The sequence below is a fragment of the Zonotrichia albicollis genome, chromosome 6, assembly GCF_047830755.1.
Source record: "Zonotrichia albicollis isolate bZonAlb1 chromosome 6, bZonAlb1.hap1, whole genome shotgun sequence".
In the NCBI taxonomy this organism is placed as follows: domain Eukaryota; kingdom Metazoa; phylum Chordata; class Aves; order Passeriformes; family Passerellidae; genus Zonotrichia; species Zonotrichia albicollis.
Window position 1 is genome coordinate 60139562 of NC_133824.1, and position 15218 is coordinate 60154779.

The window sequence follows — 15218 nt, forward strand, 5'->3', positions numbered from 1 at the left end:
AGTGTCTAGACTGCTGGTGTCCCTCACTTCCCAGGGACAAAGGAGCAGAAAGGAGCAGCACAGGGCAGGTCAGTGGCAGGAGACAGGAGGTTTGATGGGAAGGAAAATAACTGCAGGACTTTAACCCAGGCTTACAAACCAATTAATGAAGTCTATTTCTTTACATTCTGTATTATGTCTGCATTTATAAGATGCACAGGAGGTGATGCATAAGGGAAAAAGACAAAGCACAAGCTTCTGTGTCAGTTTATTTCCACATTAAACATCATCCTCTCATAAAAAGTTCATAGTATACATCCTTCCACAACTCCATCAGAGCCAGATTCGGTCTGTCAATAATCAGAGTTCAATTCAACCCCTTCAGCCTCAATTTTGGATGCATTAAAATCCTGGTAAAGTTGGAATTAAGTCCCAGCCCAACAGTTTTGCAGGAAGAACACCACATCAGAGAGCAAGTCTCACTGTTTACACAGACAACCAACCCATCTGCCACTTGACAAGGAGACACAACCTGCCTCAGACAGGTATTAATCTTAGTTTCTGCCAAAAGCACTTGAATAGAACCACAAGCCCTATTTTCAAGGCAAGGTGTTTTCCCCCAGTGTAGAGCAAAACATACTTTTGGTATAAGAAACTATTAATAGAGAACTAGTACAGCAAGGCACAATCAGAAATTAGATTAATACAGCACTGATGATGCCAAAACATTCAGCACATTCTTGGCCTTTCCACTTTGCATGCAATTTCTTGCTGTTGACAAAGTTATCTCAGTGAATTCCAAAGGTGAATCTTATTCCACTTCAAATCTCCATGAGCCTGCATGAAAAAGCATTCAACCATCATCATACTGCCTATAGTTAGCAGGCACTAAATAAATAGATTTAAAAGTAGTGAATGCTTCATGAGAAAGAATTATAATTGTAAATTACATTCTCCCTCCCAATAGTTTGTATGTCTTCTTTAACACTGCTCATCTATTTCAGTAATAAGAGGAACACTGTGTCTAGATCCAAGCATAAACAAACAAAAAAAGAAAAACAAAATAAAGAAAGCACATTAACAGAAAAATCATGGAAAATAAATGTGTAAGCTTTTACCAGTCTGGAGACAGTGAGTACATAATATTTGAATGAGGAGGATTTCTGCTTCAAAGAAAATCTACTTTCTATCTTCACTGTTCTTCAAATACACATTGATACACAACAGGAAAAAAGTCATATAAGTGATAAAGAAGAGACATCATGTACCTGCAACAAGTGTCCTAAGTGCTCTCTCCTTCCTGTGTATCAAGCCTGAGGAACACCAGACTGAGATAATCCTGGAACACTGGACAGGCTGATGAGATACTCAGATTCTATCTGTGATTTATGAATTTCTACTGGTGCTAGCAACACATCTCACAAATTGGCAAATGAAAGCTGGGAAAGTACTGCTAAAAGACAGCCTGTACACCATTTATGCAAAATTAACAACTGATTCTGGGTATGACATTTCCTTGAAGACAACTTCCTTGACTTCAAAACAAAGAGTCCCAGAATCCTGGCAGGAGTTCAGAAAATGACTCTGCAGACACTCAAGGTTTTGGCAGAAAAATGACTGAAGGACGAAGGATTACAAGCTGTCAAACATCCCATGTACACAAACTGGCTACAGTTCCCTCTGGAATGACCTTCAGCCAGGCTCCTATCAGCAACTGAGATACCAAAATTGGTGTGGCCTTCTGGACACAGCTGAGTCAGGGCAGCCTTGGCCAAACCCAAACCCATGTGCTCCAAAGCAGCACGTGGTGCTCAGCTGAGCCCCCCTGAGCCTGCAGAGCCCAAACCTGCTCAGCCAAACCTTCAGCATCTTCCAAATGCTCCAACACAGCTCCAGCCTCAGCCTCCATCACCCTGACACTGCTTTCTCCACTGGGCTGCCACAGGGAAGGATGGTCTCCAATGCTGTGGGGTTTTGCCTAATGCAAAGTGCATTTTTCAGAATAAGTCTAGGCAGGACTGTTACCCTTGAGCAGGGAGCAAGACTCTTTGGGTATCAGAAATCATCCAAGTCACATTATTGCTCCACCACCAGTGCTGCAGCCAAACATTGCCTGGTAAACATGAACAGAATGGATTACAGCTCCAGGGAAACTCCAACATCCACTTGTGGGGACAACCATCATCTCTCAGCCTTTGCATAGCCCAAACCCAACCTGAAGCAGAAGCATCAGTTGTTACATTTCAAAATCTCCTTTTCCCAGATGTGTCTAAAACCACCAAAGTCTTTGACTGAGGAAGGTGCCTCCACACTTCTGTTTCAAAGTGATTTAGTGTTTTTAAGGCTAAATGAGGTAACTCACTGCCACCAAGTAAAAACCAATTACTTCTACAGCCTGGAAAAACCCCAGTGCATTCACAGAGCCACACTGGGTGATGGTGTTCTCCCTTGGCATGCTGTGTTTGGAATGCACATATAGATTTTTATTGAGCATTATGGCTCAATTTTAATCAGAGGATTCCTACACAGAATTTCTCAGCAGTCAGAGAAAAATCAGAGCCCTACCTCTAAATTTAGCAAGTGCATCTTCATCTGGAGACGAAAAAAAGGTTCCTCAGAAGGAGTCTTGTTTTTATATTCATTCCATAATGGCACAGTGACACTTTCAACCCCAGCAGTATTTGCTACTACAGTGCAAAGATACCAAGAGATAACATTAAATAACCAAGGTATTTTTAACCAAAGAAAAGGAGAGTTAGAGAGAGTGTTTCCAGTAACAGGCAAGATCATAACACAGGGATATTTTAAGACATTCAGCATGGGCTGTCTCTCGAACAAAATTGCAAACATTTTGTTTTGACTTCTGCAGTTTATTTATTATACTCAAGTAGCAACAGTCACATTTTTGTGACAAAACACTAAACAAAGATTTGAGAAAGCTTGGAGGGGGGGGGTGAGTTAGGGAGAACACTTGATGTGCTTTTTTGCAAGTTTCACAATCCAGCTTTCCAAGGCCAGCTTTTCCTTGGGAACAATCTGGGAGCAGCTGAAGCAAGGTCAGCTTTGTCCTCCCTGCCTCCCACCTGGACCACCAAGGCACTGCCTCAATCCTGACCTTCAGCACTGGAAGATTCTTTGGTGGGCTGGAGAAGAGAAAGAGGTGTGGAAAACCAAATGCTAATGTAGAGATAACAGAGAGGAGGAAAAACTTGTGCATGTTTCACACTGTAGCCTCTTGTCCAAAGTTTATAATGGCAAATGCCACTACAGGAAGGCTAAAAGTAAAAAGTAATCCACAAAGTCTCCTCAAAACTTCTTTCAGGCCCCCTTCCAGCTTTTGTGCTCTTGCTCTCACAGTCCTATTCAACATTTCCTCCAAACCTTTGTAGAAAATTCAAAACTAGTTTGGCCTGTATATTTAAAGTCCATTGCCTCAAAGTTACAAATTATCGAAATCAGCCCATAACCACTGAAGGGTTTCTTGATCATTCACACAATTTTATTTGCATTTATGAAGTACAGAAGTTCTGCTTTAGTAATACAAACTCTAAAAACTTCAAGCACAAAAAAGCACCTCTCCCTCACCTTCCCTGAATATGATTTAATTGCCTCTTCTGGAATTCTGCACTCATGCAGCTGAAATAAAGCTGAAAAACAGCAGCAGCACTGTTACGAAGAGGACTATCTGGGGAAAAGAACAAACTCTGATCCTCAGAGGCTCTAACTCACCACCCAAAGAACAGCTTCCACTGAATTTCCCAAAGAGCTGCAGAACAAGCAAGCTGCTACAGGTTCAGAAATTCCCTGGTCACCAGGGTGTAAATGTGCATGCTCTGGTCCCACAAAGCCCTGATTTTCAGAGGTCATCTGATACTTCAAAACAAAGCATCTTCTCTGTTAAACTTCTCTGGGATTTGAGGTTAGCAATAAAACCTAGAAATCTGCATTGCTGTAGTGCAAGTATAAAATGTGGTTTATCTCACCAGGAAAGTTCCACATTCTTTTCAGATTCCCCTGCTCAAGAACACCCCTGAGCAGTGCTGAACAGAATTGTTTTAGACACAGGAGTTTTCCAAGCTGCAAACTGGGAGTGTTTTGTCAACTAAGCCTTCCATCAGTTGTGAAGTCTGGGAGGAGAAACAGATTTGTGCAGCTACAGCCACAAGAAACAGAGCTTCTTTGGCCACATGAGCTTCATGAAAGAAAACTAAATACATAGAAATCAAACTTGTACTTGCTTCCCCTTTTCTTATCCTGGGGTTAGGACAAAAGAGACAGGAACATGTCTCTCAGTATCTTAAACTTACAAGGAGAGGTTCCTTAAGGGAACTTCCTTAAGGGAATTATCCTTAAGATATTTCCCAGAGAAAAATCTCTAGGACCACAAAAGTGGTAGTTGTTGTCAACATCCAAGGCTGAGAGAGCAACAATTCAGGATGACCCCAGCTTGAGACAGATCCCTGCTCAGACACTGGCCTTGTCCTCAGGCCACAGCTCCCAGGAAATGTGCAATCCTCAGCTTGGGGCACCAAGCCCAGAGGTTTTCATGTGGCCAGGGAGTGATACCCCTCCCTGGTACCAAAAGGCAGAGAAGAAAGCATCCACCATCCCCTGGCTGTGGGGAACTCAGGGGAAGGGAGATCCCTCAGAGCTGGGGGAAGGCTGCACAGAGCAAGCTGAGAGTGCTGGGCCTTTAATGAGCTTCCTCAAGTCAAAGCGATAGGGATCTGCTGCTACTGAAATTAGAAGCCCAAAGTATAGATTGCCACAAGCATTATCTCACAGCAGGCATCTGCAGAGTCCAGAACTTCTTGAAGAACTGGCAGAATCACTGTGGACAAGAGACATGCAGAATTTCACGGCAAGTCTGTACAGAACACACAGGGTCTGACACAGAGGTCACCTCAGTACGAGCTCTGATGTAGGTCCAGTGGCTGGACTCGTTTGTTTTCATAAAGGACACCTCAGGGATGATCAAAAAAAATAGATAATGATCTTGTAGAAGCAAAGCCACAGTGCTGAAGAATTCTGGATTGCTTTATGACTGCCAGAGAATTTCTGCAAGCAGAGCTGAAGGGCTTGGAGCATGCAGCCAATAAGCACTTTGCTGGGGATACATCCCTTCTAAAGAGATTATCAGGATAAAGTACTCCCTGCTTTCTCCTAAAATATTTGTGAGGTCTGTGGTGTTGAATAGGAACAAACCAGCAGGATCTCAAAACAAAGTAAATCTACACCCAAAAGAAAGCATAAACACATCTCAGACAAGAGACCTACAGAGTAGAAAGAGGAATCTTTGAATGTCACAAGAGAGTCACCCCTCTTAGTTCTTCTCTTGGCAAAGAGATAACATTACTCATTTTACAGATGGAGTCATAAGAGACTCCCCGAAAGAGAAATATTTAGATTTTGTTCTTTCCATCAACAAAATCTCTAAGCACTCTGGAAAACAAGTATTTTCTAATTTGTAAAACAGGAGTAGCAGCTGTTTGTTTCTTTGGAAAGTTGCTGTTGGCCCATGATGCTTCAATTGCTTTCTGTGTTTTCAAAATAATTGCCCCTCTCAACGAAGCCTTGAAGCAGAGAAGCCTCATCTCCTCTTTGATGCAGTTCCAACTCCCCTGTTCCAGGAGAGCAATTCCATACTCTGAGTACACACTACCTGACTTTTCCAAAACACAATGTTCCATCCATTTAAGACAATTTGGTTTGAGATAACAGAAAAAGCATATCCATTATCAGCTGCCACATTCCCCTTGTCATGGCTCTCTCTTTTGAGCATGAAACAACCTTTTCAGAGAGAAGGAATTCCTGTATTAGAGCTGCTGACAGTCCCAGCTCTCACAGTTGTGTACAAGGCTCTGCAGCCATCAGACTGCTCCCAGCTGGGCTCCAGCACAGCCCACCCAACCCTGAACACCACAGCAGATCCCCACCACCCTAATAATCCAAAGAGCATCTCCCCCAGTACTGCCAGCTTGCAGGGTGTGTTACCCCCAACAAGCTCCAAAGGCAGTACCAGCACACAGGCAGCAATACTGTGCTCAGGCCATCCAGCTTCATTTGATCCACACCAGATTGGGGATTTTTCCTGACCTTTAGGAAGCTCAGAGCAGCCCAGCTCTCAGGAGACATGCAATTCTAAAACCAGGTTCATTCCAGCCAATTGAGAGTCCAAGCAGAATAAATATGAAACAGGACAGAGCTTCACTGCTACAGCAGGTGGTCCAAAATTTCCACTCTAAATTCTGGGGAAGCATGCAGGAACCAGTCAAACTGGAACAAGACAGTTTTAAACAAGTCATGCTACATTAAGCTCAAGCTGTGAAATTTTCATCTTCCAGTGAAAGAAGTGGCTCTGCCATCTCCAGTACAAATCCTACTCGTCACTTTTCCCGTGGCACAAAGAAATCCAGCACATTCCATGATGGGCAGCAGGATTTGCAGTGTCTGACCTTACACTACAACATTTAAACCTCAGCTGAGATGCAGCCTCTCCTTTCCCTGGTTCTGCATTGTCACAAGCCCAAAGCCCCCAGGTTATTTCTGACATGGCCAAGGAAGCTGCAAAGTGACAGATCCTGCACAGCAGTGCTCCCACAGCCTGGCTCCCTGCAGGAAGCCAAGGGAAGCTTATGGGGAAATGAAATGTTCCCCAATTTCTTGACACCAGCCTGGTGATCACTGCATCCTCCTCTGCCTTCAAAGGGCACCACATTCAAGTAGAATCTGCTCTAAAATATTGATTTAGAGCAGATGTAGTTTAAAGAGAGTTTACAAGGAAAGCATTTTTTTGATCTTTTTTTTATCCTCTGAAGGGAGAGCATGAAAACAAAAAGTAACATTAAGTCATAAAAAAATAATTGTTGTAGACCTCAGCAATTTTTAATTCCCCTTCCTTCACTAAACATCTGGGTTTTGTTAGAAAACACTATAAAATGATTTTCCAAAACCTTTGACACGGACCCAAAGGCTCAGGAGGGAGGGTTTCAAACCAAGTAAGGGTTGTTATTTATTCAGCCCTCCAGTGAAACTGGTGTAACCATCTTCTCCTGCCTAACCATTCCCTGCTATTTGCAAGGGCACAGGGGTGGGGAGTTAACACGTTCAGATGATGCTCATTTAATAGAAGAAAAGGACATTACACCAAGGAAACTATTATTCAAGCAGACTCAGTCTGATGAGCCAAGAAAAAGCTGCTTCTGCACAAGCCAGGGCTCTTGAGACACCTATGCCATTAAGTTCCTTCAGAACAAATTAGTGCTCCATGAACTGATTAGACCATAAATAAGCCCAACAGGAAAGAGAGAAGCCACTGACAGACACAGCATCCTCCTGACAGCAGCTGAGCTCTACAGCTCTCATTCAGCATGAACACCAAAAAGCTGTCAGTGCCAAGAGGATTTGTGGCCTTTTTACTCCCAATTCAAAGGACGTCAAAGCAGATGCAATATCTACAGTAGATCACTAATCACAAGAATCCTATACTTTCATTTTCTCTCGTCACTCAAAGCACAAATTGCAGCTCTCTCCCCGACCTAATAATTATTCGTATGGCTGTGTTTTGTTCTTCTCCAGCAGCAGCAGGAAACTTGATTAGAGCTGCAGGAACCCAGGCAGTGACTATCCAAGCTGCTGTTGTGATAGCACAAAGCAGAAGCCAACTCGGCAGGTAATTGGACTTGGAAGTCAAGAGAGATCTTCCTCAGTCAGCTTGAAATAGTAATTTCATGGGGGAGAAAATAGGTTGCCTTTATCTACCACAGGTTACCAAAGGAAACTTTGATCCTAAGAAAGACAGACATAATAAATACCAAGACACAGCCATAAAAAGGTTTTAAAGGTGGGGTTTTTCAAGTATTCAGCAATTCAAAAGGTATTTGGAATCTTTTCTGGAGTCACTATTACACATGCAATCACTTAGGAAAGCCCAACATTCCCTTGTTAAAAAGGAACACTTCCAGTGCTCAGCAGTTATATTCTTTTGCCCATATTCTCAATTACCATCCATGCTGTAACAAGGAAATTCAGTCACATTTCCAGAGTAAAATTACTGTCAACAATTCCTGCTTCCCAATGCCATACTTCAGGTAATTCAAATGTACATGAATCCCCTTCTTCATTTCTCTAATCTTCAGGCCCATGGAAATAATTTTGAAGCATCAGAAGCCAACAGAGAAATGCAAATGCTCGCAGAGCCAAAGTCATGTGGGATTCCAAGATCAGAGTTCCCAGTAACACCAGTGAGCTCAGTGCTCACACCAGCTGCCAGCAGCCCTCTCACATGGGACTGGGGCAGTTCTCTCCCACTGTTCCACAAAAAGAATCCCAAGTAAAAACATCCAGCAAGAAGCCAGGGGTGGTCATGAAGAGGAACAATGAGGAGGGAAGATTCACCTGTGCTTATACAGGGCAAAGTGTTAACCTAGGGATGCACTGAATCAAGAGATTGGATGCGGACTGGAACAGGAACATCCACACTTTGCAGGAATTGGGATCATACAGTTTTATTTCCACAGCATATTATTGACCTGCTTAAGATCTGCAAGAAAAACAGTGTCCTCAAATATTATTCCACAGTGGTATTAAACCAGTTTTATTTTCAGTCAGACACCTCTTTCCCTGTTAAGACTCAAATATCTCCAACTACAAAAAAGGTCACAAACCCCCAAAACACAAAAACCCTTATGAAAGTCTTCCCTATTCCTCCCAAAACCCAGTGAAGTCCAGTTCAGCAACCCATCATTCCCACAGGTGATTATTCTAAATCCCACTCTCACCTGAAGTTCACCACTTACTGGAAAATTTCTGCCCAAGTAAATCCTGAAATCATTTCAGACACCAGCAGACACTGACTGGAGTTTCACAGCATTAAATATTGCACATGAAAACAACAGTGAACACATCTCAACTAAATGAAATAAACATTACAACTGGCTTCTGACTTTGTTAAACAGCTCCAATAGCTTGAAAATAAAAATCACCAACCCTAACTATGTTATGATGAGCCAACAGCAAATTTACACCTGTGAGTTTGGTAGTCAGAGAAAGATTTTCACAAATTCTGTTACAGTGACTGATAAACCTTCCTCTTCATCATCAGACCCAGGTCAAGAGGCAAGGAATGGCCTCTGTAATGGGATGATTTTGAAAGAAACTCTAATTCAGCAAAGGAGATTATTAAAATCTTGAGAAAGATCCATACTCAGTTAATGAAGACTCACACTCCATTCCCCAAAGCCCTATCCCAGACATGTCCACACAGACAAGCTTAGGACAGCAGAAGAACTTCAAGCTCTTTCTTACAGTAAAACCGATTTTGACAATGCTGGAAAAATCAAATAGGGGAAAACACAAAATCTACTGAATGGTGCCTAAAACCAGAGTTCATTAAATAGGTTTTAAAGTCCAGTGCATAATGTCGAAGAGATTCCTCTGTATTTTAACAATGACAGCTCTGAAAAAACTTGAGACTTACTATCCTATACACTGCTTTTCCCCTAAATATACTCATATATCCTCAGAAGGGAAATATTTCTGAATTTTCTTCAGCACCTCAGAAGGCAGAGTGGCAAAAAACAAGCGCTCAGTGGAAAAAAACAAAAGGCAGTGATTCATATGCAATTAGCTCAGCTAAATTTACTACTGAAGCCATTGCTACCCCAGCTGTCCTTGACACCTGCACAGCAGGGACAATGGAACATGACAAGCATCCTCTCTCCATCTATTGCAGTGTTCAGGCTGACACACAAACTTAAAATTGGTGACAGCCACAGTTCTTGAGCTGCTGCATTAATGCAATCAGCACAAAACAGCCATGCACCTTGTTCCAGCCTCTGTTTGTCAGAGACAACACCAATGGAGGCAGTCAGGGCCTCTCCCTCCTCTGCTGAATCCACCCCCCAAAAAGCATCAGTGCCCTACACTTGAATTTACCCACAGGTTCAGTTTACAGTGACAGAAAAGCAGAACAAAACAGAAAATTGGTAGCTGGAAAGGTAAAATGAAGGATGTAAAGGAAGGAAACTTGTTAACATCCTATGAAGTAAAAGTTTCTGCTGGTTTGTCTTTCTTAAATACAAAACTGAAAGACTGAGAGCACAACTAAACTTTTGAGGTCAAGTTGCCCATTGTTTTCGAAGAACTAAGCAGCTCACTCTTTATTAGCCCATGTTTCTTCAGGCATTTACACAAGTTACATGCAGAAACAATTCTCAGTAAAACAATTCAGTGCCTAAGATGTGAGAAAAGCTGATGACAGCATCTTTAAAAATCTAAGTGTCCTTTCAGTGCATGGGAAGAGCACTCACTGAGAGCCACTGCACCACTGTTCTGGCACACATCCACCAGCCCTGCCCCAGACAGCAGCACAAATACACAAAAGCTCCTTTCTAAGGGTTCAGAGAAAGTGCAAAATGCATTCAACTTGACACATCCACCCAAATCCAAATGCTCAGAGGAAAGGCTTTAATGTCCCAGATCCTCTGCTATCTTTATAAGGGCACTAATTTGTACAGCACACATATTTTATCTGCACTACAATAACACCACAGATGAACATTAACCAGATTCCTTGTGGTGTCTGCCAGGTGTTTAAATATTTTGCAACTCAAATGCTGAAATACAATCTGCAGTCCAAATGCTTAAGATCATCCAGTGAGAACATGTGTATATTTTCATCCACTATGTAAAACACATTTTTTCCTTATTTGTTACATTTTAAGTAACAAACCAGAATTACCAACATATACTACAGCTCTATTGTGAAGGTTGATTTCATCAGGAAGATTTAACTCACAAAAGCTTTCATTTTGATAACAAAAACAATGTAAAATATTTCCCTGTAACTTTTAAGCCAAAAGACTCCACATTTATCTGCAGCAGGCAAGCCCTATACTGTTTAAAGAGAACAAGCTCTGTTATTGTGTATTTTGGTAAGTTCAGGCATATACTGTGTATTAGAAAATAAAACAATCCCATACTAGGTATTAAACAACATTCTTCTCTTGGTACATTTCTGAGCACAGTGTAGGTTTTTGCTCTCTGTTCCAAGAGATATTTTAGTCAGGTACGTTTCATACAAACCATCCTCCTGTGTGAGTGCCACCACTTAACTCCTCCTCCAGTTTGCAATAAACTCTACTCACTTCTTGCTTTAAGAAAAAGGCTTTGAGAATGGAGATAGGAAGAGCTTTTGCAGCCTGAAATACATTCCACCACCAGTACTCTGACCTGGACAGTCTATACATTAGTATAGAACATGCTAATATATTAACATGTTATTGTGTTATTGTATTAACTTTGCTGCTTTTCCTCCTTCACCCACACTCAACTCCAGGTAAAAATTTGCACAGCATCATTATTAGCAAGAAAAATGAAAGGCCCAAAGGGATCAGAACATTTTTTATAGCATGTCAGTTATCTTACTGAAGAGGAAAGAAATATCACTCCAGTGAGAAAGAAACTAAAATACTTGTGTTTTTAACCCATGTACTTACTTCTATGGCTCAGATAAAACAGTCAGCACTGACAGCCAGATTTCTGAACAGGGGCAGGAAGGTCAGATTTTCTCACACCTGAGCTTCCAGACTATTTTAAACAGGTAACTGGATTAAAGCCATATACCCCAGAAAGCGAATCCACTGCAGCCTCTTCATTAAACAAAAGCATCCTCCAAGCACAGAATAAACTGGCAGCAAGGTAAATCAGCAGCAATCCCTGAGTTCCTCTCCACTCAGGATCATCAAAAACCAGGATTTGTCATTGTCACATACCTTTGAAGTCTGAGGAGTAGAGACGACATGGACAGAGCTGGGTTTAACTCCACTTGCTCTTGATCGTTTATAAAGGGCAAATCTGCTTTTCCTGCGGCCCCTGTCGCCATTAGGGAGGGATCCATTGTACCTGGAAATACAGGAAAAAAGTTTAGCATAAAACACCACCAGCTTGGAATACAGCAAAGGAGAGAGAGGTGATTTGGCCACAATATTCTGGTATCATCAAACGCATGGGGCAAAACAAACAAAAAGTATCAGGTTAAGTTTTGCCTCCTGAATTGAGCATTCAAACATTCTTTAGCTACCAATAGTTGAAATTTTATTCTCATTTAAAAGGTAATTAACTACAAATTAAATACTCAGTTTTTCAGCCACACAGAATTTCTTCACCTCTAGAATCAAAGGAATGTAGAAGAACAAACTCTACATCTTCACTTCAACTTCAGAATATGAACAGTTCTAAAATGTTTTTATCCTACCACCCATCTGCCCACATCTCATGCAGGACTGGAGGAAAAACAGGGGCAACATGGAAAACTAAAGTAATTTAGGGGCAAGTAAAACTATGAGAAAGGAATTTTACTCAGAATGCTTTTCTAGTTATGTCTCCCCTATTTTTTACAAAACTTTAATCCTAAAGGCTTCATCTATTAATTATTAAGGAAAGAGGATGCAAGTGTTTTTAATTTATGGACTATCTCAGCCTCACTAATGACTTTCTTTATCAGGTGTAACACAGGAGCCCTTGACAGTTCTTTCATCTCTCCCTGAGGACACAGACCCAATGGATTAATTATTCAGAGAAGTCTGAAGCCTCAGGGGGACAGAGCTCCTTCCCCAGGGAAGGGATCAACTGGAAATTTCTTTGCAGTGTCAAGCATGGAATTCACCATCACCTCACCCCCAAGATTCAGGTCAGGTTTTCACCACCATTCCTGCCAACTCTCAGCTGGAAGAGCTTTCAGGGCTTTACTGAATCTTCTATTCCTGATCCTCAGAGATTTCAGACTTTTGCCCAAGAAACTACAGATGTTATTCCACTGATAAATCTCGTCTGTCTTACTGGTGAGGTCTGTTCTACACTGATTTCATGTATCCCTCTCCTATAATCTTTATTATTACAGGTTAACACTGCAGGCAGAGAAAGAATATGAAAAGGAAAGAGGCAGTGATGCAGTAACCCAGAATACTTTTTTATCATTACATCCTGTGTATGCAATGATAATGATACAAATATTACATCCTGTGTATTTGTGTAACTGGAGAATGCACTTGGAGAGCCTCCCACCCTTGTAGGAATCCCAAGGGCAGGAGTGCTGAATGACTGAGCACAAGCCAGAACAGATTGAAGATAAAAATTATCTCAAATCTCACTGCTCTAGAACTTAAAACCCAGACATTTAAAAAATGCACATTTAATACATGATGCTAAAGCCACAGAGAGAGATGAGACACTTCCAGCTGAACTTGTCCTCTCACTCCCATTTTCATAGGAAAGACCATTGGGTCTTTCTGGAATATTAAAGGAGATTCCCTAACACAGCACAAAACCAACAGGAGTAAATCACTACTATTTCATGCCAGGCCTACTTGCACCCTGGAAATTTGTTATTATCTCTACTCCAGAGAAGTGCAGCCTGTGGATCCTCATCACAAGAGACCAATCTCTAGAAAGATACATCAAAATGTTCCACATGCAACTTAAATACCAGCACTTCAAATAGGAGCTATTTGCATTCTTATTATTATATGTATTATTTATTTTATTTATATAAATATATCTTTATATACATATTTATTTATTTAAAATTATTTATATAATTATTATAATTATTGGTTCTGCACTTGAATCTCCCTGGGTATATGCACATGCCTTCTTTCAAAGACATATTATCAGGAACATGCCAGCAAGTTTTAACTTGTTGAAGACAACATTCTTTCTACAAGTATTTTTATCTGGAAACCTAAAAAAGTAACAATTCCCTCAGAAATAATATATAACTACTGTAGATTACCATTGCTAGCTTTATATCCTGTACTTATTGAGTTTTCTTATACTTGTCTAACTGCTAAACAGTTAAAGCAGTTCCACTGGAAGTTAAAGCCAGGCAAGTGGGGTTTTATTGTTTGGGGGGGTTTTCTCTCATTTTCAGAACACAATTTGAACTGGGAAAGTCCGCTCTATTTCAATTCAGGTCTTTGTGTGGTTTAATTACTTTTAAAATACATAAATAAAGAAGCTCAAGGTTAAAAGACCTCTTGGAGTCTTCAAATATGAAGGAAATACAAGCAAAGTGAATGCTGAACTCATTCACCCTGCTTAGCACTGATAAATTCTCAAGAAGGTTTTCCTTGTGCCCATTTCTACATTTCCTTTCCACAAAGGGCAGGAGGAATTGAGTGGTAGTTTTATGGTAGTTTTTTTGTTATGCTTCAGTTACAGATCTTCAAGTGTGATTTTGACCCAACAGTGGTAGAAAGAGCTGGGACAATTCCTAGGGACACACACATGTTTTAAAAGGGGGAAAAAAAGGAGGGTGTGAGAAGTTGCCTCTTTCCACAACCAGCAGACGCCTTCATTTTTCCTAGGCCAGGCCTCTCAAGTTGTTCCCCACAAATTAACCCTTTCCATGGCACTGCAGCCACACCTTTGCTTCCCCCTGGGATCCTGCCAGCCATGGCAGCTCCCTCCCACCTCCCATGCCCTGCTCCTGGGCAGCTCCACAGCCCTGCCCGTCCCTGCCTCCCTTCCCCACAGGACACAGCTGGATTCAGCACCCTGCAGGAGGAATAGCTGCCCACACCTTGCTCAGTCAGCTTTTCTAAGCACAGGCACAAAGAGCTACAACAAAAAGCTGCCCTGCCCTCTCCTCTCCATCACTCTCTGCTCTTCCTCCCACTGAGCAGAGCCTGGGCAAGCACCAAGTGCCTTCCCTCTGAGCAGCAACAGGATGGAGTCACCTATGGAGAAGGGACAAGGACTGAGGACACAAATTCCCCATCACCAAACAGTTCCCGTAAAGTGTTTGGTGACTAGCTATGTTTTCAAACTACAGGCTTAACTCAAAGATGTACATTTCATCAAAATGGATTTCTACTCTGAAAAAGTTTCCACTCTGTCTCATCACAAAGCCACTCCACAAGCAGGAGCCATTTCCCATCTCCTCTGCACTCACAACAGCTCCAGGATCAGCTTAGGGAACAGCACATGAGCACACAACTTTTGGCTTCACAAGAAGACCAGTACAACCAAAGGAACTGCAACTGGAACTCTCCTTCACCTACCAAAAACCCTGGAACAAATGTTGTTTCCAGCTAAGAAACAAACTAGGAAAAAATCAATTTCACCTATGGAGAAGGGACAAGGATTGAGGACATAAATTCCCCATCACCAAATGTTCCCTATCACAAAGCCATTCCACAAGCAGGAGCCATTTCCCATCTCCTCTGCACTCTTCCAAC

The 15218-nt window shown here is 41.7% G+C and overlaps 1 protein-coding gene across 1 annotated transcript in view; it reads right to left on the bottom strand.

The window, feature by feature from the left end:
- The window catches only part of PELI2 (pellino E3 ubiquitin protein ligase family member 2), a 70415-nt gene that overhangs the window by 32740 nt on the left and 22457 nt on the right, over positions 1-15218 (bottom strand). The window contains exon 2 of the mRNA XM_074544008.1: positions 11754-11883. Coding sequence (XP_074400109.1) covers positions 11754-11883 — 130 coding nt within the window. The remainder of the gene's footprint in view (positions 1-11753; positions 11884-15218) is intronic.